Source organism: Pteropus vampyrus, unplaced genomic scaffold (assembly GCF_000151845.1).
Source record: "Pteropus vampyrus isolate Shadow unplaced genomic scaffold, Pvam_2.0 Scaffold516, whole genome shotgun sequence".
NCBI classification, from domain to species: domain Eukaryota; kingdom Metazoa; phylum Chordata; class Mammalia; order Chiroptera; family Pteropodidae; genus Pteropus; species Pteropus vampyrus.
In genome coordinates this window covers 1,712,015-1,739,973 of record NW_011889297.1, presented here as the reverse complement: position 1 = coordinate 1,739,973, position 27,959 = coordinate 1,712,015, and the positions used below count along the sequence as shown (strand labels likewise).

At 47.8% G+C, this 27,959-nt stretch overlaps 1 protein-coding gene across 4 annotated transcripts; it reads left to right on the top strand.

The window, feature by feature from the left end:
* The first annotated feature begins 3,020 nt into the window (after positions 1-3,020).
* Positions 3,021-23,029, top strand: LAS1L (LAS1 like, ribosome biogenesis factor). 4 transcript variants are annotated; one of them, XM_023525010.1, is made up of 15 exons: positions 3,071-3,398; positions 4,126-4,251; positions 5,256-5,325; positions 6,172-6,253; positions 7,088-7,372; positions 7,649-7,695; positions 8,557-8,666; positions 10,431-10,516; positions 10,879-10,929; positions 11,231-11,437; positions 11,787-11,934; positions 14,674-14,789; positions 16,971-17,494; positions 20,317-20,467; positions 22,689-23,029. In XM_023525010.1, the coding sequence occupies exons 1-14, from the start codon at positions 3,208-3,210 to the stop codon at positions 20,431-20,433; spliced, it is 2,160 nt and encodes a 719-aa protein (XP_023380778.1). In that variant the 5' UTR covers positions 3,071-3,207; the 3' UTR covers positions 20,434-20,467; positions 22,689-23,029. The 4 variants fall into 4 exon arrangements, with proteins under 4 accessions (XP_023380779.1, XP_023380778.1, XP_011381680.1 ...); XM_023525011.1 differs by lacking the exon at positions 14,674-14,789 and having other exon boundaries at positions 3,021-3,167; XM_011383378.2 differs by lacking the exon at positions 14,674-14,789 and having other exon boundaries at positions 3,072-3,398.
* The last annotated feature ends 4,930 nt before the right edge of the window (positions 23,030-27,959 follow it).

Genomic DNA, 27,959 nt, shown 5'->3' with positions numbered 1-27,959 from the left:
GAAATAAACAAGGGGAAGCAGTAGCTCGAAGACACGTTTGATCAACTTCAAGATTTCATAGGCAATACCTTAGACCTGGAGAATGTTTATTTAATCTAAACCCACTGGATTCTTGAGTGTGTGCCAGGATGAATTTCATACTGCCTATGGTAGGCTGAAGAAATCACACCCCCACTACCAAAAGACATCTACATCATAATTCCTGGAACCTGTGAATTCTACTTTATATGGTAAAATAAATAAAAGTAAACAATGCTACTTTATTAGGTAAAGTAAATTAAATATAAATTTAATTGCAAATATAATTAAAATTCTTGAAATGGGGAGATTATCCTGGATTATCCAGTTGGGACCTGTATGCAATCACAAGTAGTAGCCTGTATGCAATCACAAGTAGTAGACAGAGGGTGAGAGAGAACTTACATACAGAGAGGAAAGATGAAGTAAAGACAGATCAGAGAGACATTTGAAGATGCTAGCCTTTGGAGTGATGTGGCTGCAAGATAAAGAATGCCAGTAGCTACCAGAAGCTGGAAAAGACAAGAAATGGATTCTCCCCTAGAGCAGCCAGAGGGACTATAGTCCTACCAACACCTTGAATTCAGCCAAATAATATCGATTTTGGACTTCTGACTTCCAAAACTGTAAGATAATAAATTTCTGTTGTAAAAGCCACCAAATTTGAAAAAAAAATGGCATAAATGATAGTAGCTTTGTTCATTCCTCTTGCAATCAAATCAAAGTTGTGACAGAAACACAGAGCAAACAACAAGCAAAGTCACCTGGGATCCAGATGAACAGAAGCACTACAACTGGAGAGAGAAATAACTAATCAACCTGCAATGGTAGAAGGTAGGAGGGAGTGAAGACATGAGGCTGCCAGGTCAGGAGGGGCTGAGTGGGACAGAGGTTACGGCAGCAGCAGCCAGCAGCTGAGGATGCCTTTTAAAGGTGCCGTGTCCACAACCGAACTTCCGTGGTGACCAACTCGCTTACTCTGAGCACCAGTGCCGGGTAGGTTGCTGTGGGCAATGGGGTGAGGGGAAACCAAGGACTTACAGGAGGACACTGAGTTGTCAGAGTGAGGGCCAAGGGCGAGGCTTTCCTGCGCAGAAGGGCCGGTGGTATCTATTGTTTCTCTGTTGAGCCTTTCCCCCTACCAGCGTGCCAGACACAGCGCCGCCATAGCTGTGACGTCATCACTGGATAACAGAGGTCGCTCTGCCCAGAGGATTCCCTGAAACTCCACCTCCTCCAACTTGCGGCCCCACCCAGGCTACTTCCAGTTGTGTCTTAGGTGAATTCTGTGAAACTTGCTGAACAGCGCCAAAACTCACACTGGTGGCGGTTGGCCTCGGTTTCTGGTGTGGTTTCTTGAGGCAACTATAAGCACAGCATCTGTGGATTGCTTGCTGAATCTTAACAGGTGGCCCTGGAGGGGTACGGGCTAGGGCTAAACTTGGCCTGCAGCTGGACTCCTCTCAGAACTGTGCCACTGGACACCTACTACACAAAGCCACGCTAATTAGACCGGGAGACTTAGGATCTTTGCTTAGTACATAGAAACAGACACAGAAAGGTAGCCAAAATGGGAAGACACAGAAGCAGAAACCATATGAGAGAACAGAACAGAGATCCAGGAATAATGGGGTCTAATGTAATCTAACAGATGCAGAGTTCAAAACACTGGTTATAAAGGTGCTCAATGAACTTAGGGGAAGAGTAGGTGAACTCAGTGAGAATTTTAGCAAAGAGATTTAAAAAAACATAAAAATGGAAATGGAAATGATAAAAGGGAACCAATAGAAATGAAGAACACATTATCTGAGATGAAGAGTATATTAGAAGGAATTAACACACTTTATCCAGTAATCCTTAATTCTCAATAGGTCTCAGGCCTCATTTGCCACATATTAGACACAGTACTTTAGTTATGTGCTTTGGTCAAGTGTTTTTGGAACACATGGAATAGGGAGACCTTCAGCTTCATGGAGAAGGGAAAGGATAGAGGTCTTTACCTGGAAATCACTGTCCATAATTAGCTTATAAACCCCCAAAATGTTAATGAGAGTCCTGCAGACATGACAGCTTCTCTGACTGGACTGGATCTTGAGGGTTCATATGAGCCATCTCCCTGTCTTTCCCTGCACAGAGCCAAGATCCTGAAGGTGAAAGGGCATCTGGTTTCTGGCAGACACTTGGCTTACTGGGTGGCATGACTACTCAGGGCAGAGTAACCGCCATTCAAGAACCACCGGCAGACTGCATGTTAGGAGAATCTGGTTGGAGAAAGCAACATATATGGAGAATGGATTGGAATTTGTTGCCCTAAAGTGAAAAAGAGCCTACTCACAGCAATGCTGTTAAGATTGCTAGCAACAGTTCTCTCTCCAGTGTTAGTTCGGAAAACAACTTCTGTGAGGATTGGGACAGTCTTGAACACATTTTAGGCAACCTATAGAATCACAAGAGCTTCATAAAATTGCTTTCCCCTCAGAACTCCAGAATTCCAAGGAATTATTCAGGAAAACTATACCTTTGTGGATGTTGAAACCAACATAGCAGTGGAATGCTGGCTGAGTAAACTACAATTTTCAGCTATGGAAGAGAACCTAGAGATCACACATTTTAAGCCCTTCACTGTACAGATATGAAAACCCAGCAGATTTTTCGACCCAACTTTAGATATTAGATATTTGCTCTGTAGTCTTGCTTCAGTGTCCATAATGTTTTACTGGGTCAGGTGCTGGCTGATTCGTGGCAATGAAAACATAAGCACATTTCCAGTACACATGACAATCACAATTCCTCCCATGTCCGCCAGGGGGCACAAACTAAAATTCCTCCTGCTGTCCAGACACAGCCCCAGGTGGCAGGGGAAACCAGGAAATTAGTGGAACCTTGAGCCTGAACGCTTGCAGCTGGTACGTTTGCTTTGAGAAAAGAACACTTCCGGCCGGCGAGGCTGTAACCCCAACTTGTGGTTTGGTCGTCCCCTAGCTATCACATTCTGATTTGCCACGCTAATGCCGGGAGGCGGACTTGCGTCGGGGTCACGCTCTCCCATTGGCTGCTGGCGCGGCGGCGGTTTGGAGTGAGGCTTGCACGTTGACTGAAAGCTGTGTGGAGTGGCGCGACACAAGGCTTGGCGTTTAGCCCAGTTTCTGGTGGGAAAACGGGGCCGGGTCAGGTCTGGGTCCCCGGGGTATGGATCGCGTGTGTAGTGCGTGGTGCGGGAAGTGTGTCAAAGAGAAAGGGTTGTCGCCACTCTGGGCCCAGCGCATCGTGGTCGCCTGGCTCAGTAGGGCCGAGTGGGATCAGGTGACGGTATATCTATTCTGTGACGACCATAAATTGCAGCGGTATGCGCTGAATCGCATCACGGTGTGGAGGAGCAGGTAAGGCAACAGGCTCCGCCCTCCTGCCTGGATGGCATCTCACCTCTTCCTTTGTGGAATTCCTATAAGGCCTTATTCTCCAGTCTTCCCCAGAATTACCCCTTGGTACCCCTATGAGTGGTTTGGGCGTTGCCTCTCTCTCAACTGCCTGGGGGCAAGTCGCAGCCAAGCTCTTGTACTAATCCCGTTTGCAGAAAGGGGGTGTGTCTCAGCAAGCCTCTTGTCAAATCTGAGTTTATACCCTTATCCTCATCTTGGGGAAGGTGCTGGAAGGACCACTGTGGCTGAGCCAGGGCTTGAGGAGTAGGTTAGTACCCCAGGGTGGAATTCTGATTTGAATTAGGGAGATTTGGGGTGACTTGCCTGCAAAACCATGTTTGAATGGGGCACTGCAGTACAGTTGGTAAGATCGACTTGGGAGCAGACAAGGGATAAGGGTCTTCTCTAACAAAATGAGTTGAGGATTTCACGGTGAAAGAAAGGGGCATGTCCACACTGCGTTGCTGGTTGATTGTGTTAGATGTCTCGTGTGTAACCTAGCCAGCCACTCATACCCATTGGATTCCAAGAATATCACCCTTCCTCTTCCTACCTTCTTGATTTGTGGCTGTTCCTGTACTGTTGAGCCAATATATCTTTGGAATAACCTACAGCAACCTAGGTTCTGAGGTGGAGGGTGGACTAGTGTAAGGGACCTTTATGATGGTGCTGGACTGTGGCCCTTTAGGTTAGGCAACGAACTCCCCCTGGCAGTGGCTTCTACTGCTGACCTGGTACGCTGTAAGCTCATGGATGCAACTGGTGGCTTGGGCACTGATGAACTCAGACTGCTCTATGGCATGGCGTTGGTCAGGTAAGACCTACATGGGTAGCGTGGAGGGTGGTTTGGGGGATAGGGAAGGGGAGGGGGTAGCATATGATAATTGAATCTTGGCTTCAGGTGTTACCTGAAGCAAAAATGACTGTATTTCCTGCTTATGGGTTACCCTGCGAGTGCTTGACTTGACAGCTTTTGTTACTGCCTGTCAACACACATTCCTCTTTTTCTTTTCCTGAGAGCCTTTTGTCTTCCATTTTTCTCCCCTTCTCTTTCTTGGAATGTGGGGTGGGGGTGGTTCAGACCAAGTCATCTCTGTGGGACTCTCCCAACTTTGACAGTTTAGTTTTTTTCTTCCCGTTTAACTCTTTCACGCAGAGGAACTTTCCTGAACGGTTCAATGTCCCTGGCCATGATTTAATGTGGATTTTCCAACTTTACCCCATACCACCCTTTCCTCTTTTCTCCATGGACACTGAAAGGTTACTGAGTTATGGAAGTGGAGACATGGGCTGGGAATTCCTGACTTAAAGGGACTCAGAGTGGTTCTAGCTCTCTCAAGTACATTGGGAAAAAAGCTGCTACTGAGTTTTCTCATCTGTCAAAGTCTTTGCTCATCTCATCCTATACCCTTTGTCTGTTGGGAGGTCCTCCCTAGCTGTTCTTACCTTCTCCGTTGTTTACCTGTGCTCCCCATATCATTCAACATAGTATTATGTTTTAGCATTTATAACAGTATGTTCTAGCATAATATGCTATATTGTGTTATAACTATCCTAGACTGAATTCTTCAAGGTCAGAGCAGTGTCTTATTCATCTGTATGGATGGCTTCAGAACAGGGCAGACTCTCAGTAAATGTTGGACTGGATGAAACCATTCGTGCTCTGGCTGACACTAACCATAAGAACAGGAGAGAATAGTCAGTGGAGCGGTTGTGGAAATGTAAGGTGTCAGTAACTCAGCAAGGTGTTTTGAAGCCCCACTGATTTGAATAAAAGAGTTACTTGGGCTGTGCCACTTATTTTTCCCCCAACCCTAGGTTTGTGAATCTTATCTCGGAGAGGAAGACAAAGTCTGTCAGGCTTCCCCTCAAGTTCCTGGCTCAGGAGGTGCGTATGATAAAGTGGTCTTGTTCAATTCTCTCTCCCCAGGAGGGCTCACTAAATGGGGCATGTGATGATGTGGACACATAGTCACACTAGCTTATCCCACCACTACCAGCCAAGCCCAGCAAGAACCCCAGAGCCTCAGCCTCCAGCTTGAAAGAAGCAGATTTGCTCCCTTGCTCATGGCTGCTATCTTCAGTGGGCTTGGCCTGCCCAGTTTGCTGGGAGTGGCTCAGTGAAGCTGAGGTGCTCAAATGAAATGCATTACTGGGTGGGGACACTAAAGAGGTGGCAGTTACAGTGCCTGCCCTCTAGGAGCTGACAGTCTGAGGGAGGAGACAAGCTCAGCCAAGCAGCATGAAAATGCCAGGTATTCCTGCCTTGAGTGAGTAGTATGTGAGGTGTGTAGAGTCTAGGAGGGCAGGCTGGTTCTCAGTAGTCAAGAAACACTTCCTGGGAGGGGTTCGGGACAGGAGGACAGAGGGAGGGAGGGAGGGAGGAGGGGTAAAGATACCCAGGGAAAGGGACTAGTACAGACAAGGCTGAAGGAGGCTGGAGACGTGATTGTTAATGCTCATTCACAGAAATCTCTTTCTTGGAGGAGTGTGGTTGATTGAGGAGAGACAAGTATCTTTTCTGATTTTCAAGATTACCTTTTCAGAGCAGTAAAAAGAATCAAGAGACCTGATTTCTTATCTTGACTCAGCCACTAAGACCAGAACCTCCTCTCAGGACCTCAGTTTCTCTATTTGCAAAATGAGGGGAGGCCAGGTTAACTCATCTCTGTGGTCCCCTCCAGCTTTAATAATATTTACTAATGTCTGCACTCCCACCCTCCCCCACAATCAGGTGAACATTCCAGATTGGATTGTTGAACTTCGCCATGAGTTGACCCACAAGAAAATGCCCCATATAAATGACTGCCGCAGAGGTGAGTCCCCAGGGAGTGTATCACAGTTAAGCCCAGGGGCCTGGGTTGGGTGGCACTGTGGGTAGGAGAGGGAGAAGAGTCTCCCTAGGGTCATAGCCAAGACTAGGGTGAGGCAAGTGAGGCACTCGCCTTGGGCACAAACTTTAAGGGGAAATCAAAAGTTCAGTAATCAAGATAGATAACATTTTAATGTGGAAAAACCCATGATGAACAAAATACCAAAATTTTAAACGAAGACAGGATTAGCGTTACTGAATTCTTTTGCTTTAGGCTCCAATATAGGTTGGCAGGGCACTGTTCTGATCCTATTTGATATCTCGATTACTGAGTTTTTTGGCATTCCCTTAAATTTTGTGTCTGAAGAAGTGATGAGTAGGAGGTGGGTTGAGAGGTATGAGCCATCAAGTATCATGAACCCAGGGGTTCTCTGGATACCCCATTCCAACTAAGAATCCCTGATTCAGCCTAGCCTGTTTGTGTTGGAGAAACTAAGATCTAGAAAAGGGAAAAGACTTGGCCAAAGCCATGTAACTAACTAGTGGGGCTATCCTTTTTCTCTTACTTGCCAGCCCTGTGCCATTTTTGGCATCCTGTCTCTAAGCCTGGTATTTTTTTTTTCTAGGAAAGGTACTACTAAGCAGGAGAAAGCAAAGAACAGGGATAACCTAGAGCAGGAGGGGCTTCTATGTCCACTTCTGGATATTTGAGATTTGTTCTTTCTTGGAGCCAAGCCGCTTCTCTAGGGCCTTCCCACAGTTCTTGCAAAATGATTTGCTAGATGCTGCTTGCCAGCGGCTGCTTTATGATACTGCCTTCTTTCCTCCTCTCCTTTAGGCTGCTATTTTGTCCTGGGTTGGCTCCAGAAAACCTACTGGTCCCGCCAACTGGAGAACAGCCTGAGAGAGACCTGGGAGTTGGAGGAGGACAAGGAAGAGACAGATGAAGATGACCAAGAGGAAGAAAAGAATATTGTTGTTGATGACATCACAAAACAGAGACCAGAGCCTAAGGATGAGAGGAAAGGTGCAGAACTGGATGCCAGGGCTGATGGAGACAGCAAAGACAACAAAGAGGTTGATGCGCGTTTGGAAAAGGCTCGGAGACATAAAGAGCTATATGGTAGGTGTCCTTGAGTGAATAGAGAGAGGCCCATGAGCCTGGAAGACTCAGGCTTAGGATTGACACTGGTTATTTCCCTGGCTCAGCATTTCCTCTGGGGTTATGGTGAGTCTTAGTTTAAAAGAATTACTGTCACAAACTATCTTCCTTAAGCCCTGTGAAGTGGGAGAGGCGAGGATTCTCATTACTCAAGAAATGAGGTGAGAGAGACTCAGAATCCCATCAGGAGAAGGGGCTGAGGTGGCTGCCCTATCTATTTTCCTCTTCTCTTTTCAGAAAGAGCCCGAGAACTGCTGGTATCATATGAAGAAGAGCAGTTTAAGGTAAGAAAGTGCCCTTGACTCGATGTGTTCTCACCTGCCCCAGCCATTTCTTCCTTCTTGCCAGCTACCCGAGAGAAGTTCTGAGAAGGAATTTGAAAGAAAAGTGGCAAAGCTTGAGGGAACTTCTCAGAAAGAGAAAGGGGGGAACTAGGAAGGAGACAAGAGGAGCAGAGTCCAGTTGGCTGATTCTCCACACCGATGGAAGGGAGCAGATGACGGAAGTTTGTGGATAATCTGTTCCACTGGGTGGTAGGGAATAACGGCATAGTTGGTTGCATAGCCCTGCAGTACTGCAGCTGATCAGCAGATGGTGCCTAGGAACTTTCCTAGATCAGGTGAACTTGAGGGGCTGCTGTTATTAGCAGGAAAGGGAGGTAGCTTAGAAACCATTTAGCTCAACCCTTCCTTTTCACAGATGAGGAAATTGAAGCCATGGATAAGTGAAGGGACTGGCCCAAGGTCACATGTGCAGTTAGTGATAGAACCAGGATTAGAACTTGGGTCTCCTGATTCTCTTTCTTCCATAACCCATTGCTTCCTCTCACCCCTTGGCCTAAGGGTCTCTGCCCAACTCCAACCAAATGCCCCCACTGATTGCTCAGTATTGGAGTATCTGGTGATTGGGAGCCATAGGTAATTTGGGGGCAGGGGGAGGAGGAGGAAGAGGAGAAAGTCTGGCATTTGAGGGTCAGGATATTTTTAGTTGCAGGGCTAATAGGGGAGTCATGGGCCCACCTCTTCATGCCCTGCCCTGTCCCCTGAAGGGAGGTGCTGAGAGGTCCTATGGGAAGGGATCCTGGAGGGGTTGGGGCGGGTTGACTGGCTGAGTCAGCCTTCTCATGGGACCCTCTTTGCTGGCAGGTGCTGGAGAAATTTAGGCATTTACCTCCGGCCATTAAGGCGTGGAATAACCTGTCCCCACCTGTAGAATGCATCCTGGCAGAGCTCAAGGGCATTACATGGGAGAACAGGTGTGTAACTAGGTAATCAGGGGCTGCCTACTCTCTAGGGTAGAGTGTAGCAGCCTCACTGAAATCAGTTTCCATGTCCCAGCTTGCCAACCTCTGCTGTAGGAAATTGCAGGGATAATCCTGATTCCCCATAGGGTGACCCTGCATTCTGCATGACCCTTTTACCCTGGCCCTGCCAGCTACCAGGTGGGGCTTGCCAACTCTGAATCACTAAAATGGCTGGAGGCAGGAATGTCTCCTGTCATCCATCCCCTAGCTAGGTTTGTTCCTCTCTATCCAGTGGTATGTGGAGCTATTGGCAACTAGGAAAAACCCTTAATCCTTACAGCCTTGCTGCCCAGCCCTTGTCTAAGTTCGAAGTAAAAGATAATGGCAGGCACTGCTGGTCTTTTCTTTTGAAATGCTATTGAAGAATATCAGCATTCCCTGGATAGTCATGGTCGGGAGAATAGGAGGGGCCTTCCCAGGGCCTGCCTCTTCAAAAGACTAAGTGCCTCCTTCCTCGATATGGCTGTGAGCCTTCTTTTACCTCCTCCCGACATAGTGCTCAGTTCAATCCAAAGCAGTCAAACAATGTCTATCCATTCCTTTCTTCCTTAGCTCTTGCAGGCTTGCTACCTAAATTTGGCTGGGAAGGGCTTTGGGGAACCTTCCATTGAGAACCTATAGAGGCAATGCTAGACATTTCCAGCTAGAGAGACGTTGGAAGGAATCTGGGATGGAGCAGAGTATAGAAAGGTGGTGTACAGGTGGCAGAGTGGGCTTGGGTAGGAGCCTGCAGTGTGGGTTGGGGTTGCCCCTGGAATCTTCTTCACTCCCAGGATACTACTAGGTCCAAAGGTGTTTTATCAATGTATGCCCAGCCTAGGCTTCGTTACTGCACCCATCAGCAAAGGAGTATCCCCCTCTGTAGTTGGGAAAACTATCCTTGTGCCCCTGTATAGTATCTGCTTGGTTGTGCTGAGCCGGCAGCTGACTGGCTGCTTTAAGTGCTCTTCTTGGGTACTGACGTGAGGAAATGGGAGATGGCTAGGAGGATAGACAACTCTTTCCTCCTTGAGCCTGGTGGAGGGAGGGATCTGAGCATGACAGTTCTCCAGATATTGAGACACCTTGGGAGCATTTGTTCCCCCTCTAGGCCTATTCAGCTGGGAGAGCAACTCTTGGAGAACTCCTAGCTCTGGAGGAGACAGCTGGCTGTTGCTGGTTTCAGTTTGAGCTGGATGGGGATGAAGAATTACTCCTATAGCCTACATGTTCAACCTCTATTACTTCTGGGCTCTTGGGGTCCTTAGGAATAAGGATCACATTTGGTTTAGCAATCGAGTCCCCAAAGTTTCTGTTTCTCAGATCTGAAAGAGAGCAACTGGTGAGAAGGGGAGGGATAGAAGACTGGAGGATTGTCAAGAGAAACTGAGCAGGAACTAAAGTCTAAAAGCCCTTGATCCTGTGTCCCCAGGCATTTAACTCCATTGTGGGCTTGAGACTTTTCTCCATCTGTGCTTTCAAGCTTGTTTAGCTGCTGCCGCTTTCATTATGGGCCTTAGATATGCTTGGTAAATGCTTATTCGAAACCCACTGATCCAAGTCTCTGGCCTAGCCCATGCCCTAGGAAGCTGAGGCCTGAAAACTTACCTTTCTTTTTCCCCATGCTGCTTTGACCACTTGAGCCAGAGGCATTAGCTGCCTTAGGGGTGGGTTGAGGAGTAGGAGAGGATCTTCTGCCTGCTTCAGTTTGCTTGATTGAGTGTCCTCTTGCTCCAGGGAAGCTGTGCTGGATGCTTTTCTGGATGATGGCTTTCTCATCCCCACATTTGAGCAGTTGGCGGCTTTGCAGATAGAGTATGAAGGTAGGGTCCTGGGGGCTCACTGCAGCCTAGGGTATTGTGACTTTTGGGCAAGAGCACCAAGGGTGGGCTGGGTGGCCCTGGGCTGGGGGGCAAGGGCTGTTTCCTGCCATTCCATAACCTCTGGAAGCCCCTCTGGGCTGAGCAGGACAGGGAACCTCACTGATAAGCCCTTGCTGGGCTTTCCTTAGGAGGTCTGAAATTGGGTGGGGTGGGGTGGGGTAGGGTGGGGTGTGGTGGGGTGGAGAGTCTTAATGCCATTATTGTGCTGTGTTAATTGTGATTTAGCTACTTGCTAGAGAGCTAGAACAGCAGAACTGGAAGGGCCTTGTGAGGTCATCTAGTCCAACATCCTCATGTTACAGATGGACAGACTGAGGTCCAGAAAGGGGAAGGTACTGACCCAGAGTCACACAGTGAGTTATTGACAAAGCTGAAGCTAGAACCAGAACTCTTTTTCTTTTATACTCTGTTTTGAGTCAGTTGTTCATTGCCAGATACTAACTAGTTTTTCTCCTCGCTGTTCTACTCTCCTCTTTCCTCTTGTTCTGTGGTGGCAACTCTGTTTTTGTTGTTGGTGGGGCCTCCTCTCTTTTTCCTTCTCCCCTCCTCCTGTTTTCCCCTTCTCTCCCTCCCTCCTTTCCTCTCCCTCCCTTTTCCTGTCTCCCCTTGGCCACCCCTCCCTTTTCTCTTTCAATGGGTGTCCCTTGCAACCAGAAAACATGGACTTCAATGATGTCCTGGTGCCAAAGCCATTCTCTCAATTCTGGCAGCCCTTGCTCAGGGGCCTGCACTCCCAGACCTTCACGCAGTCCCTGCTAGAGAGGATGCTCTCCGAGCTGCCAGCCTTGGGGAACAGCGGGATCCGGCCCACCTACATCCTCAGATGGACCGTTGAACTGATCGTGGCTAACACCAAGACTGGTGAGGGAGACTAGCCCTAGTCCCAGGGCTTAATGCAGCCCAGACAAGAGCATCTTCCACTATCCTCAGCTCGGCTGAATAGCACCAGGTGGACACATCCCTTGTTAAAGGTTTAGGTTCGCCTAAGAGGGCCCTGTGGAAGCAGTGGACAAATCTCTCTCCACCTTTCTCATCTCAGAGGCAACTAAATTGGGCTGGGGGCAAAGGGCCCTGAATGCTTTGAACAATTGGGAGGTATAGAGTGGGGAGCCTGGGGGAATGGGGAGGGACAGAGCCAAGCTTTTCAAAGTGAAAGGTTGGATGGCAGGTTTACTGGTTCCTTCTCCTCAGGCACTCTCTTCTCTCTCAGGACGGAATGCCCGCCGATTTTCTGCACACCAGTGGGAAGCGAGAAAGAGCTGGAGGCTATTCAACTGCTCTGCCTCCCTTGACTGGCCCCAGGTGGTTGAGTCCTGCTTGGGCTCACCTTGCTGGGCCAGCCCCCAACTCCTTCAGCTGTAAGTCTCTTGAATTCCATCTGGTAAGAGGGTGAGGCCCTGCAGGCCTCAGGGCCACGCAACCCTAGAAGCAGAGTTAGATGGGCCCTTGGAGGGACACCTTAGTCCTGTCTCCTTCCTACTAACTGATGGGAGAACTGAGTCCCAGAGAGGGGAGGGGTAGGGTATTCTTGCCTAAGATCACACAACTTAAGACCTGGCTGAACTGAGTCCAATGTGAGAATGGATGACACAACTCCCTTAGAGTGCTTAGCACAGTGGCCTGTACAGAGTAAGTGCACAATAAATGGTAGCTGCTGTTTATTATTGAACCCAGTCTTCTGACTCTAAGCCCAGTGCTGTTTCCTCTGTTATCTTCCCAAAGTATACCTCTCATAGGTGCTCAGCAACCTTCAGTGGCTCTCTATTGCCTTCCTGATGATGTCTAGGCTTCTTAGCCTGACATTCAAAGATCTTTCTGATTCCGCCCCAACCCATCATGGTAACTGTACCTCCTGTGATTCCCCTTTACCCAACCCCGCCCTGGGCACTGTGGTTCAAACTGAATATTGCACTGGTTCCTGTAAATACCTGTGGTTGTCTCCCTTTCCTTTTCTCTGTCATTTCCTCACCCCTAGCCCCTTCTCTCATACTCATGGAAGGCTTTAACACCCTATTCTCTTTCTGCTTCCTGGAGCAATATCTGTTTCATTTGAGTGACCCATCTGACACTGCAGTTCCTCAACTCCAGTGACCTTCATTCTCCACAACACTCAGCAACCCATTTCTACACTCAGAGCTGTTCCATCTCTGAAAGCTGACATCCCAGCATCCCACTCGATAACCACCACCTCTTGTCCCTTCAGCCCCCACCCTCACATCCCATAGCATTTGCTCTTTGCCTGCATCTAGACCTCCATCCCTCCATTTCCTACCTCCCTCAACCTTGCTTCCCCTCAATCCTGTCTGTGGTTGATCACTTCAGCCACTCATCAGCACCCTTGGCTCTGCCCATCCTTTGTCGTATCTGACTTGCAAACCCCCAAGCTGGGATTGATCCCCACTCTGCTTCCCCCACTCCTCAGCCCGAGGAGCTGAGCTCTGCTGGAGAAAACCACATAGCCCTGCGGATTGCTGCCACTGCAGAGGTATGATTTTTAATCTTGGGCCAGGCCTCAGTTCTGCTTATCTGAACTTTTACTTGTTTTCTGCCCACTTTCCCATTTCCTGACTGTTCTAAACCCTTACCACTCACCTCAAGCCCCTCCCCCTTTCCCATTTCACCCTAGCTTCCTCGAGCACATGGAGGCATCCAGCAGGGCCCCCTCGACCCAAGGTCCAGTCCTCGTGAACTGATCTGCGGCTACATTCAACCTTCTCGCCAGTCTCAGGATGAGGTGGTCTTGCCCCACCTCAGAGCCTGCTCCTCCACCTGTGCTCTGGAGCCACCTCTGCCAGCATCGCTGGGGCCTCATCCCAGCCTCTCCCTTGCTCTACTGGCTCTTGCTCTTCAACCTATGAACGTGCCTGAGTTTTTCTCATCTTAAAACAAAACAGCAATAACAACAACACAAGTAAAATCTTTGACCCTGCATCCCTCTGTTGGGTTATCACCAGCTTATCACTCCTTCCTCTCCCATCAAAACATTTCAAAAGAGTAATCTGCACTCAACAATCTCGATTTCCTCACTACCCTCTTATACCTCAACCTGCCACAATTTGGTGTTCACACCCAGAGCTGCTTTGACCTAATTACCAAATCCAGTGGGCCCTTGTCCGTTGCTGTGTCTGCTGCATTGATGCTGTTTGCCACTCCCCCCTTGAAATGCCTGTGCTTTTTTTTTACTAGCTCCTATAAAGTGCCGAGGCCCAAATCTCTTTATCTAGCCCAGACCTTTCCCTCAAGATCAACCTCCTATATTTAACAGTATGTCAGACATCTCCCCTTGGGTGACCCACAAGCACCTTACTGTGACCAAAATAGAATTGGTCATCTCACTCCCCACCTCAACCCCAAAGTGGTCTTCCTCCTCTGCTCCCTATCTCACTTGGTGCAGGCACCATCTACCTTGTCCTGTTGACTCTCTCAAGTACTTCCCAAATCTGAGATTTTGTGTTGCCATGTCTACTTCCCTAGTGTCTCCTTCCCTCTATCAGACTAAGCTTTTCAAGGACAAGGGCTCTGCATTAGCCATCTGCGCCCCAGCATACTATACAAGTCCAGGCCCCAAACAGGCCTCAGTAAATATTGTTGAACTAAACTATACTCTGCTGTCTCATTGCCAGCAGTGCTATCTTTGGTGGGAGAGCTGACTCCATGCCTGGGGAATGAATGAAATGGGAGTCTGGATGCCAAGACTCTCTTAGTTCCCTGATTCCCCCATAGAGTCAGAGAGTCTTTCTTGAGCCCTGATGCCATTTGGGGCACAGTAGTAGCTTGTAAGAGAAAACCATAGCCTCATAGACAAAGTCAGCCAGGGCAAGACCTGGAGATGGGACAGAACCAAACAGCCATATCGCCAGATGTGTGTGCTCTAGACTAAAGTGATATGGATGGGTGGGAAATGGGGAGGAGAACTAAAAAGGCCTGGAGGGGTCAGGAAAGCATCACAGATGAAGTATTTAAGCAATTCGAGCACAAAAAAAGAATAAAGTTTCAAAGCCAGAACACGGCATGTGTATGTAATGGGGGGAGGGAGTGAAAAATGCAGCATGAAGAGGTTTGGTTAGGTGGCCTTCAAGGTACTTTCCAATCCTAAGTGCCTGCAGAGTGGAAGCTGCTGGTCTTGGAGAAGTCTGGACCACAGAGATCTTCTCCCAACCCAAGCATACCAGAGGGATGCGACACATGCCAGCAGTAACAGCGGCTCACTTGGGTACGGTTCCTTGTGCACAGATCCTACTTTTTCCAGATAATCAGTGAATCTAGTCCTAATTACCCCATTACAAAGAATGGGAAACAAGATTTCCCCAGGTATTATGCTATAAGTCAGTAGCGAGTCTGCAAGTCAGTGCTAGGGCCAAAATCCAGATATCCTGCCCTTACTCCTGTGCTCTTCCTACAGTGTTCCATTAGATCGCAGTATTGCAAAAAGCATGTATTATTAGGCACATATAAAACTTGGCTTTTGTTTTCCCCAGCATAGTGCTGTGTTTTTTTATAGAAATTATTTCAGTTGACGCAGCAGTCTTTGGAGGTGGAAGTATAATACCCTTTTTGACAGATAAGAAAGACATTGAGGCTCTGAGGAGTGAAGTGACTTATCCAAAAGTCATATGGTTTGTTGATGATGGGGCAGGGATTTTGGTCCAGCTCTTGTGAGTCCAAAGTCCCCTTTCTTTCCACCAACCTGACTGTTCCCGGCAAACCCGAGGAAGGAGATGCATTTTAAGATTCGTATCACCCCTGCACTTCAGTGGTCAGACTACACAGCTCAAGATAGCAAGTGGGTAGTAACTAACAGTGGTGATATGGCATCTTGCCAATGTCAAGTGCCTGGGAATATTTATTACTAATCATACTAATGGACCACAGTGAGAGGGAAAAGTTTCTCTCTGGCTTTTCTTCTAATAAGGCTGGAAGCTTTTCAGGAGCTTCTCTGAGCCAGCCAATATCAATTCAATTTGACCCAGTATCCTCTTGGAATATGAAATTAGCGCTGCAGAGAGGGTCTCCCAGTGGAGTCACTAGCTCCCAGTCCTGCCCCCAGCAACCAGCAGCCAGTGACCAGGTGCAAGTCTGCCTGTGGGGCCGAGAGAACAGCCCCATGAGAATATATGGTCCTTCCATGAATGGCCCACAGATCAAACTCGATACACCTGGAAGACACTATCCATCTCTCCACCCCACCCACACCTCTATCAGTGACCAGGGGCCGGCTAGGTGCCCGGTTCTGTGTGAAGCTCTGCAAGGGGTGCTCACCCTCTTCTTCCCCAGAAGCTCTCCTTCCCAGCGGCTCTGTATCTGTTGGTGGGTTTGCTGTTAGCACTGTCCTTTGTGTGCACCATGTCATCATCTTTAACTCTCCTCTGCCTGACTCCTGCCATCCAGTTTTCAAGCCCTGCTCTCTGTCTGTCTGTCTATCTGTCCTTCACAGCTTCTCTCCCTCCCATCTCCACTGCCAGTGCCCTAGGTCAGCCCTCACCAACTCTCCCTGGTCTCCCTGCCTCCAGGCTGCCACATCCAGGCCATCCTCCATGTGGCCATTCTCCACATGACACCATGGTGATCTTCAGAAATGCAGCCTTCACCTGTGCCCAGTCATCAGATGATCCCCTCTGCCCAAAACACACACACTTAACCTTTGCAGCCTGCTCTTCCTCCCACAGCCCCTCAGCACAGCCCTTCCCCTTGAGCCAGGCTCTGTTACCACACGTACACAGCACAGTGTGCTCGCTCTTGTCTGCACAAAGCCTTCCCTTGATCTCTCCTGCTGTCCTTGTGCTCCTGCCTCTCCAAGCTCCCCAAGTGCCCGAGCTCCGCAGTGCTCATCTGGCTTCCCTCCCACATCCTGCTTTGTCTTGTCAACTGCTGCTTTTTTTTTTTTCTTTTTCTCCATTCCAGGCTGGGCTGTAGTTGTTCCCAGAAAGGGATCATACTTGTTCCATGCAGAAGGAGCCCAGCACACTTCCAGGCATATCTTTGGAGCTCAGGACAGATTGCTCAGCTAGGCCAGAGGAAGAGAGGACCTGCCATTCTCATGTCCAGCCCTGAAGACCTTTTGACTAGTTTGTGTATTTACATAGCATTTTAGTACAGATTAATAATAGCTATCATTTATTGCATGCCCACTATGTGCCAAGCACTGTGCCAGGCATTCTATAAGTCAGGTGCCATTATTGTCCTCATTTTACTGAGAATAGAAGTGAGCCATAGAGGTGAATCACAGAGCTTGTTCAGGGTCCATGGTCTTGTTTCTGTGTTCTGTCTGCTCTACTGCACTGCCTTTCACAGGCAGGTCTGGAATCTCAGAGACAAAAATTCAAACCGTGGAGCATTGGGTATGAAGTGACTTGAGATTTTGAGTCTTTTTTACCCCATCCCTCCCTTTGCTCAGCATCTTCAAAGCCATGGAGCAGGTCTTGCCAAACGAGGAGCAGGAGAAACTACTGCGCATCTGTTCCATTTATACCCAGAGTGGAAAAAACAGTCTGGTGCAGGAGGGCTCAGAGGCCTCCCCCATTGGGAAGTCTGCGTACACACTGGACAGCCTGTATTGGAGCTTCAAACCAGCCGACTCCAGCTCGGTGCCTGAAGGAGAAGCCCAGCAGCAGGAGGAGCAGGGCAGCCTTAATGATGTCAAGAAAGATGAGAAAGAGGAGAAAGAGGTCATGGAAGACCAGGTGGAAGAGGGGGAAGAGGAGGAGGAAGAGGAAAATAATGACTGGAAGAAGTGGGAGGAGGAAAAGGGTGAAGATGATGATGAAGATGAAGATGATGAAGATGAGGAGGAGGAAGAGGAAGACAGAATGCAGGTGGAACCTTTCTCTACAGTGGAGGAGTCCCCCTCTGCTGAGAATGTCAGGCTCCTGGCCCAGAAAAGAGGAGCTTTGCAGGGCTCTGCATGGCAAGTTAGTTCAGGTAAAAAGCCTGATATCCAATTTCTCTCCATACCAATCTGCTCTCTCTGGCTGGCTCTTGAGGCTTCCCTTCACTCTAGAGAAGAGTTGGAAAGTAGCAGGAGGTAGTCTGCGTGAGACAAGCCTTGGAGGCAGCCTGGTATATGGATGATGGCTAGCTTCCCTTCCCCCTTAGGACAGAGCGTATAACTGCCAGGGACCTGAGCACTGTCATGCTGCCAGCTGCTTCATGCAAAGAGCACATTCAGAGGGTATGGTGTGGGTGCGGGGCCTGCACAGCAAAACAGGAAAAAGAGCTAAGAGTTGGACATATGTTTGATTCTGCATGTTTTTCATGTGCAGTGATGCAGGGGCAGCAAAACAGAACAGTACTTTCTGTGTATATATGAATGTGTATGTACACATGGAGGCTGGGTGGTGATGAGACAGGATTTTGCTGTGTGTATGAAAAAGAAAGAACCCAGGGGCGTTAAGTCAGAGGAAGTGGAAGTAAGATCAGAAGAGTGAAAATAAGGACTGACATGGATTTCAGATGAGCATACAAGTTAGTGAGACAAAGCTGGGATGGCTCAGAGAGAGTTGGGTGATAACAAAGTGGGGGAACATGAATGTGTTCCTCCTGACGGTAGTCTTTTGAGTACCCTCATTTAGGTTTGGGAGCAAGAACCTTAGGGCAGGGCAACCCCAAAGGATGAACAGTCTGGCCTGTGTGCGTGGGCATATTGTATGCATACACACTTACATGTGGGGCACAGCCTATGTGATGGAGCCTGAGGGAGGGGAAACAGCTGGGACTGGGTGTGGTGTAGGGTGGGCATGGTGGGGAACAATAGGGAGAGGGAGGAGACAGGGAAGGAACTTAGGGTGGAAAGTGTAGCCTTTGTCCTTATGTGGATGTGTATGGAAGGGTTGGGGCATAAAGACTGAGTGCTAGGAGTAAGGAAACGTGTGTACGTGTGTGTGTGAGAGAGAGAGAGAGAGAGAGAGAGAGAGAATGAGAATGGGTATGTGCCTACACATGCTGGGCAAACCAAAAATCTCTTAGGGCAAGGACATTCGTGTTTGTGGGTCTTTGTAAATATTGAAAGTTAGGGGCATTGACACAGACACAATGTGTGTGGAGGGGAGAGAGTAGGGGCTGTGAAGTCATTGCGAAGTCACTGTACATGCATCTGTGCATACATGCACCCATAGTCATGTATGTTTTTGAAAGAGGAGGCAGGGTTGCCGAGGCCCATGGGGGCCAGGAAGTATGTATATGAGGGACAGAAGGAGGAGTAATGAGGTGGGGGTATATGGAAAGGTGTGAGAACAGGCAGTGAGACAGCCATCCAGAGATTGCCTGTGTGTATCCATGCCATTACTGAAGGAACATGTACAAGAATATCAGGCTAGAGAGATGGGCAGTGATGTAGACAGGGTAGTGGATGTTGGTGATGGGGAGGGAAGGTGATCAGGTCAGTGACATGGGGGAAGTGATCCTGTGTATGCACCTATCTTTGTATGTACAGGGCAGTGCAGGGCATCAAGACAGGCACAACTTCCCACCTGTAAAAGAGCCAAGGGTGAGGAAATAGGGAGGCAGAAGAATAGGCTTTCCTGAGGGACTTCTATCGGTAACATAAAAAGTTAGTCCAGGGTTGATATTTCCTAGAATGTGTTATGACAGGGAGAAGTCTTAGGTACCAGGAAAAAACAGGAGGCCAGAAACTGTCTCCTTGGAGAAGCTCATCAGTGAAGGCTTCAAATGAAAACATTGGATATACTGGTGTAAGGATGGGGACAGGGATTTAGTATAATACTGTGGAGGGTGTTTAAGTGATAGAACAGAGTGAGTGGAGAGTGCCTAACATAGTCCATTCTCAAATGGAGTATCTGGGGGATGGGGGTGGTAAGGAGTGTTTTGTGACTGTGGAAAGACTAGGACATCAAAACCTTTCCCTCTCCCTTTTGCCTTTGCTTCCTCTGTGTGCGCACATATGTGGGGATGCAGTGACATTAAGATTCCTGGGTTGTGTGCCTGTGAATGAGCAATGTAGGAGGCAGGGAGTGAAACTGAGAACTTTCTTTTAACAGAGGGCTTGTTCTTTGTGCTTTTGTGTACACTTAGGTGGTGGGGTGGGGGTATGCAGGGAGACAGTCCCTCTCTAAAGAAGGGATGTTCTTTCTGTGTGTAGCAGAGGGCAATAAGGCCCTGAAGTGGGCAGGGGGAGCATAATATCTCTGAGAGTGAGTCTACCTTGAGGTAGTACGTGGGTATGTGTGTAAATCTGTCAAGACAAGTTGACTAAAAAATGGCATTGCATTCAAACATGTCAGGGAGTTTACATATACATATGTAGGAAATATAGATCTTTCAGAGACTCTGAGGTATCTGTGGGTTTGGGGAGGAGGTGTGGTGGGAATTCTGAGGCATCCACACTCTCCAGGACATATATTTGTGTGGAAATAGGGGTGAGGGTGAGAGTGAGAGGTTGAGGTAGTGATACAGCCAGGTATGAAGCAGATATCATTGTCTGTGTCTGTATGGGGACATGTTTGGGGACATGAGAGAAGGGTGGAGAGGAATAAAAGTGTCTGGAGTTCTGTGGATGGTGTGTAGGTGAGTTGTGGTAGTGGTGTGTATGAACATATAGAGGAGAAGAAGGACCATAAAGAGTATGTGGGGAAATGGGGAAGGGGTGGGGAGTAATAAGGTAGAGGAGCTCAGGAGAGTGCTACAGAGAGGAGTGAAATTGGAGATACATAGAGCCCATGCCCTGTGGAGGTGGGCCTGAGAACTAGTTAATCAATCCACTCTTGTCTCCTCCCTTTGCTCCACAGAAGATGTACGGTGGGACACCTTTCCCTTGGGCCGAATGCCAGGTCAGACTGAGGACCCAGCAGAGCTTATGCTGGAGAATTATGAAACCATGTATCTCTTGGACCAACCTGTGTTAGAGCAGCGGCTGGAACCCCCAACATGCAAGATGGGGTGAGTGCTCGTGGCGGCAAGGTTCCTCAGCCTGTTCTCTGACTCCTGCTGGATGGAGGGAGGGAGGGAACAAGGGAAGCGGGGAGGAAGGGTGGGAGGGAGTGAGTGAGGGAGGGAGGAAGGAAGAAGACACAAAGTGGGGTGGGTGGAGGAGGTATCTGTCCCCATTCAGGGCCTAAATAAGTGAAGTATAAGCTCCAGTCCCTGGCTGGGCCCTTGCCAGGACTCCTAGCCCCTAGTGGGGGGTGCCAGTGAGGCAGCCATGCAGAACTGGCTTGGTACTCCTCTTGGATTCCATCCGCTTTGTGTCTGTGTGTGAGTGTATATGTATGTGTGCATGTGTATTTTGGGAGGAGAGAGTTCCATAACTTTCAACAGAATCTCTAAAGCAGCGGTCCCCAACCTTTTTGGCACCAGGGACCGGTGCTACTATGAGAATCTAATGCCTGATGATCTGAGGAGGAGCTGAGGCGGTGATGCTAGCGCTGGGGAGCGGCTGCAAATACAGATGAAGCTTCGCTCGGTCGCCGGCCACTCACCTCCTGCTTTGTGGCCCAGTTCCTAACAAGCAAAGGACTGGTACCGGTCCACAGCCCGGAGGTTGGGGACCCTTGCTCTAAAGGGTCTACCACTCCCAAAAGATCAATAACAGATGCTCTAATCCAACTTCCTCATGTTCCTGAGGAGAAAACTGAGCCCCAGAAAGGGGAAGAGATTTGTCCAAAGGTGCACAGAATAATCGGTAGGCCTTCGCACACTGTCCAGGTATCTTTGTAGCAAGGCCTGCACAGAGCTTCAAGTTCTCCCTCAAAACTCACCTCTGGATCACAGGTGTGAGAGCTCTTGGGTTATCAGGGAGCCTCAGGAACCAAGCAGCCCTTACTGAAGAGGGCTCTGCTGGTAACACAAATGAGCCTGTCCAGGGGTCCTGTACATTCTGGAATGTGGGGCCATTGTAACTAGGAGAATCCTGTGTGTAACCAGTGAGGGACTTCTGTGGGACTCTGAAACTGATAGTGTATCCCTATTTTACCTGTCTACTCCCTGGGAGATGAGCCTCTCTTCCTCTGGACATTTGGGGGAAGGGGCTATAGAACCCAGAGGCCCAGCAGCAGGCCAGGCCCAAGGCAGTGCTATGGACTCTATCCAAGGTCAGGGGGCAGCAGGCTTCTTGGAGAGAAGAGGAAGCAGCTGGGGAAGCCAGGTGGTGTGTAGTTGGGAGTGGGGCCCACACATCTGAGATACCGGCACCTTCTCTCCCCTTGGATAAAGGTTGGCTTGATGAACACCAGAGTATCAAAGGTGAAGTGTGGGCAGGTGCTGCTCTTAAATCTGGAAGGAAGCTGATTTTGCCCAGCTCCCACACCCCCTGTATTAGGGAGGCTTCCTCCCCTAGAGCACACATTCTCACCCCTGCTCCTTGTCTCAGCTCAAGCCTGGACTAGGCTTTGTGCCTTAAGCAAGTCCCTTTTCATCTCTGGGCCTCAGTTCCCTTATCTGTAAGATGGTGTGCGGGGGCGGGGGGAGGGAGAGGATGGGAGGGAATTAGATTTATAAGGGTTTTTTCAGCTGCAGTAGTGTAACCATGGATCTGCCTGCGAGGAAGGATGATGGCTTTGCTCTCAGCTGTCACTCCCATCTACCTGGAAGGACCTTTGACCTGCAGTAAGCAGGGAAAGCAAGAGTGTTCTGAACAGGACCAGAGAAGGAGAAGGGGCAGTGTCTCCTGAGAGCAATCTTGAAATCCTGGGTTGGGAGCTGGGTCTAGCCCTGCAGCCTAAGACTGGCCTTGGGCTTCTTAATCAGCTGTTGGGTGTGGGAGGGATCCAGCCCTGGGTCCTCTGGGCCCCCAAGGTCTAGGGCCTTGGAAGAAGGCCTGTTAAGGCAGCCACTTTCAATATCTTCCTGTGGGTGAGATGGTGCAGGTCTCCCTCTCCTACCTCAACCCAAATAGCTCTGCTTTAATCTGGTTTATATACTGGGGCTCTGCATAAAGTCCTACTTGAAAAGTTCTACTTCTTCCCACTCTCCCTCAACTGAGGGAAGAGCAGAGTCACCATGGGGGCCCATCTGAGGTAGTTTCTCAGATTTGTTCTAGTCTCTTTCTAAAGCCAGGCAGGAAGGTGGGCCCTTTCCATAGACACACATGCATCAAGCACCCTTAGTCTTTCCAGAGCCTAAAATTGCTTTCTTCCCTGACTGACCCCCACCCTCTCCACAGCACCCTGGGTCTGAGCTGTGGCAACTGCAGTGGCAACTGCAGCAGCGACAACAGCAACTTGGAGGGCCTCCTCTGGAGCCAAGGCCAACTGCATGGTCTCAAAACTGGCCTGCAGCTCTTCTGATACCCGCCCTGTGCCATCTATTCTTGGGCAGCAGTCCTCGCCCCCCGACCCCACAGTGCACCTGATGTTCCATGAAACAACCTGGGAGACGTCCTGAATCAGCCGCATCAGCTCAGCTTTCACTATGATAGAATTTTAATCATGCTTTGTTTTTTGTTTTGTTCTTTTTGAAAAAAAAATAAACAGGCAACTATTGTTTTGGTGTTTCTGAGATGAAGTGGTGTGTGCTGAGGCAGACCAATGTAGTTCTCTCTTTATTCTGGGGGCTCTAGAGAAGGTGAGATCATAACAGGGCTTTGAGTGGGAGCTGGGGCCTGAGGCCCCTTGGGCTCACTGCCCCTGATTGTTTCTACTACCAGGTTTCACTTATACATTCTTCCTGACTCAAAACATTTTTGCTCCACTCTGCTGTAGAGTAGGGCCAGCTCACTCAGAAACATCAGACCCCAGAAGAGAGGCATTGCTGGCCAGAGTCCAGCCAGCATCAGGGGAATCTGCTCAGAACCTCTCAGACAGTGGGAAGATCCAGGCCTTCCAGGTGTTACCCAGCAGGCTTCTGAGTCATTTCCCTGCCTACCCTCCTTGGGCATCAAACAGCAGTTAAAAGCCGATGAGAAACCTTTCTTTGTTACTTTCCCACTCCTTTGGCCTAGAAGAGATAGAGGGGACTTCTCCACAGTAGGCACTGGAGCCAGAGAAATACCTTAGAGACTGACCCAGAGCTCCTCTATGGTCACCCAATTGACTCAGACTCTGAGTGACTACTTTGTGTCTGCCCTGAGCTTCCAAGAGATAGGGATGGATAAAACATGTTCTCACCCCTCAGATCCCTCTGCCTGGTGAGAAAAGACAATGTCACCAATTATGATAACCCGATGCCTCTGCTAAGTGCCTCAGCAAAGCTCTAGTGTGCCACAAGTTCTTTGTTTTTTTTTTTTTTTTCGGTGCTATTTCCAGTGTGGTGGTTGACTGATGTCAAGTCTGGCTACAGTATCCCTTGTCTCCACTCTGGGGAGAGTAGCTGGGTAAGACAGTGGGCATCTCTGGGGTCAAGTTTGCGAACAGAAATAGAACCAGACAACATTTTAGCCAAGAACCTGATCCAAGAAGTGGTTAAGCCAAGGAATTATGGAGAGGGCTAATACTATGAAAATGCCAAGGAGGAATTTAGTGGAAATGTCATGCCAGAGCTTTTAACTTGAGTTAGGACCCTTGGGGAGTCCTCAACACCTTTTAAAGGGTATCCTGAATATAATCTTTTCTAGAGCTGGTCCACAGATCAAATCCAATTATCAAAGGAATCGATGAGCCCACCAGCCCAACAGTTAAGATTTCCTGTCCTGTGTGGACCCAAGCATTAGCCATGAGCAAAGCAGTCTCCTGCACTGATTAATATGAAGTCTGTTTCCTCTCCTGCCACAAGAGGACATGCTGTCTTTTTGCATCCTGGAATGTCAGAGCTAAAGGAGCACTCAGGAGCATCTAGGCCACATCTAGTCAAGGGATTTGCAAAAGTATTCTGGGATAACTCAGTACTTGTTCCATGGGAAGATGGGTGCTATAAGCTCTACCACCTCTTTAGAGCAGCCTGGATTTTATCTATTGTGTATATTTGGTATCATACATAGGATCTTTTATCTTTTTGCAAAATGAGTTTTTGCTGCTAAAAAAAAGTTTTGAAATCATAGTTTTAGTTTAGCCCCCTTATTTCATGCATTGAGACACTGCGGTAGACAAAAAGAAGGGATTTGTCCAAGGGTAAAGAACACGTTAATAGCTCGGTGTAGATCCATATTTCTTGCAACCACAGCATCACCTGGGTGCTTGTTAGAAATGCAAATGTTGAACCCTACTCAGTAACTGAATCAGGGAGGTTGACAGTGGCAGTAACCTGGTTTAACAAGCCCTTCAGGTGTTTCAGATGTATGCTAAATTTTGAGATGTACTAGTAGAGGAGAAAGCTACACAAAGAACTAGGTTCCAGGCAAGCTCCACCACTTAATGGGAGCAACCTTGGGCAGATCATGCCACAATTTCAACTGTAGAAGGAGGATAACTGTCTTACAGGCTTCTTATAAGGATCAAAAAAGATAACATATGAAAGTATTCTCTAAAGTTTATCATGCTTTGTATATATGAGTATTGTGGATTCATTCCAGGGTTGGTGGGTCTTAAATTCAGGACTCAAATCTCTATATAACCTAGGACAAAGTGCAAAGACTAGCCTAAAGATGGGGAGCAGGCTCTCTGAGCTATCTGGACTATCATTTCTAGTCCAGGTTCAGGGAGTGTAAGAGCCAAAGGTTATTGTTGGCTAGAATTCTCCTGAAACCTGGGATTTGCAAAGCCAGGTCTCTGCATGGGATGCTTCAGATGGCAGGGATGGGGTGGGTGTTGGGGTTAGGGAGGAGGGTGATGGAGGACCAGCCAGGAAGCAACCTTAACACACTGTCCTTGGACCTTTTCCTTCTGACTAGAGAACAGAGACATTAGAAAACGGCTTTCAACAGCACACATTTAACTGTGGAACAGGGTTGGGGATCAAGGGAAGGGTATAGACTATATTATTATTCAACAACAGTAATTGAGTCACCCCTTCTGAAAGTTGGTAATTCATCTTTGATGAAGAACATGACTCCTACTCTGTTTCTTGGAGGAGTCTACATGCCAACATAACAGAGTGACAAGTGCTAAAATAGAGATATTGTTCAAATTGAGTGCAAGGCCCACTGTGAGGAAGGACTAACACCGTCTGGACAAAGGTGGGGTAGCTTAATAGAGGAGGTGACATTAGCAGTGAGTCTTTAGAGTCAACAGTTTGCTAGTCAGAATAAGGAGTAGAAGGAAACTAAAAATCTGGAAAGGGTAAGATAAGAAAAGAGTACATCATGTTATGGCACCTGTGAAGGGTCCAAGGTGATTGGAACATGGGTTATATGAAGAAAATGTAGGTCTTGAGGCCAAAGAAGTAAGCTAAAGAGGGATATGGTCAAACTAGTAGTTTTTCCTCCCAGGATTAGGGAGAGGCATGGAACATTGAATTGTCCTTTTTCGGGGATTCTAACTAATCTTATTACTCCCCCTACCTTCATGCTGCCACTGCTCTCCAAGAAAGTCTTTTTTAAAGTTAAATGTATTGAGATAACATTGGTTAATAATATAAGTTTCAGGTATACAATTTTATAACAAGGAAAATCTTTATTAATTTATAAGTATACTTCATTCCCTCACTAGAGTGCAAGTTCCAGAAGACAGGAACTGTTTCTTCTTGTTTGGTCTCTCTCTAGCCCAATACAGGCCACGTTCCTATTTAATACTCAGTCAGAACTTGATACGGGTATGCTTGAGAAATGTGAGAGAATGCAGCAAGAGTAAAGAGACAGAAGAGGATGAGGGCAGGGAGAGATGAGTACTCTTAGTCTCAAGAAGAATGATAAAAGAAAAAAAAAACATATAGTCTCAGATTCAGGAATAGCCTCCCAAAGGCTCCTAGGTTGGGCTCCCCTGCAGCCACTGTGGCCACCTCTGCCTTTAGAATGAGACTGGCCTGGAGTGGCAAAGGTGAGGAATAGGGGATGGGGAAGGATGAGTAGGAAACTCCAGAGAGGCCTGAAGGAAGAGCAGAGACCAATGTGATAAAGGGCTCACTGGCCTGGAGCAATGAGGCCAGGGTTCCAATCCTGGCTTTGCCACTAACTCACTGTTCAACCTTGGTCAAATCTCTTCAGTTTTTGGAGTCTCAGTTCCCACACCTATAATCTGATTGTGTTGATGCAGCTGAACACTCCCTGAGTGACTTTTCTGTGAAGTGCAGGGTGCCAGGCCACTTCTAGATCTGATATTCTGGCTACGGCTCAGCAGATGATATGTCTGTGACTCTGAGGCTATTCAAGGAAGACACTATAGGTTTTTCACAGAAAGAAGCCTTGGCTCCAAGCCCTCCACCTTACTCTGACCCACCAGTGGAGGCCTGGCCCAGCCCAATCCTGTGGGAAACATCAGTTTTCTAGCATTCGGAGCTGTGTTAGCATACAAAAATGAGAGGGCATATGCTTACTGTGATAAAACTCAGACAAACTCATCTGGGGAGATCTCTCTTCTAATAGTTTATCTCAAGATGCAAGTCCCAAGGACAGAAATTCAATTTTTTAAGACCAAACTGGAGTGTGTGTATATGTAAATGTGGTATGGCTTTTGATGTTGCGGTTCTTAAAGAAACAGAGCCATTAGTGGTTAGTAGACAAATAGTTTATGCAGTAAATAAGTGTGGTTACAGTTCACTGTTGTCAATGATACAGCATATATCATGATGATAGGTGAAACAAATAGAAACCTCGTGGAGTAATAATAGCACATTCATGCTAGTAAGAAAGTATTGCAAATCATTGCACGTGCATTATAGGGGCAGACAAAACTGGAGACAGAGTATATTTTCACTCACCTCTGGTTGGCTTTATATATTTTGTCATTGAGACTTACATTATGTTTGGGTCGAACAAAAAACCCAAAGAGGTTTTATAAAAGTTTACAACCATTAAACAGTATTGTTTAATCCCACAAATGGATAAAGCAAACTACTATAGCTCAATGATTCACAAACCAGGACTAAAAATAGTCAATCTGCCTATGTATATAGCTAGCTAAAATATGATAGATATTGAATATGCTGTGTCTTTTCAAAGGCATCAACTACTTTAGACAAGCAGGTTCCCAAAATATACTGGTTTGGTTTCCAATGAGAACTAACTGTAGTGTCATTTCATTTGAAGACTATGCACTCCTCAGTTTCAGACCTGAGAAGAAGCAAACTAAGGGAAGGCAGAGAAGGGTTAGGAGACCTGAGCAGGACTCTTTGGACAGCTCAACATTACTTTCCCTGTACAGTTCCAGACCTGGTTCACAGAGTAAAACAAAGTGTATTGAAATTGTTGGTCTCAAAAAGGGCATTTGTACAATGTCCCATACTTACAGCATAGATAGAATGGTAACTGAGTGACTCTCAAAATGAATTATTTTTTTATTAGAAGAAAATCCAGTGCCAAAGGTTAATGGATATCAATGTTTGAATACCATATAAAGATAATTTATTCTAAAATAGAAAAAAAAAAAGAGATTTAGAAGTATTCTCCTGGAAACTAGCAGAGAGA

What these genes read in the sequence shown, in the direction of transcription:
- LAS1L (XM_011383378.2), top strand. Translation starts at nt 3,208, where the DNA reads ATGGATCGCGTGTGTAGTGCGTGGTGCGGGAAGTGTGTCAAAGAGAAA. An exon ending in ATCACGGTGTGGAGGAGCAG is followed by an intron (nt 3,399 to 4,125) that starts GTAAGGCAACAG and finishes GTGGCCCTTTAG; the next exon opens with GTTAGGCAACGAACTCCCCC. An exon ending in GAGACATAAAGAGCTATATG is followed by an intron (nt 7,373 to 7,648) that starts GTAGGTGTCCTT and finishes TTCTCTTTTCAG; the next exon opens with AAAGAGCCCGAGAACTGCTG.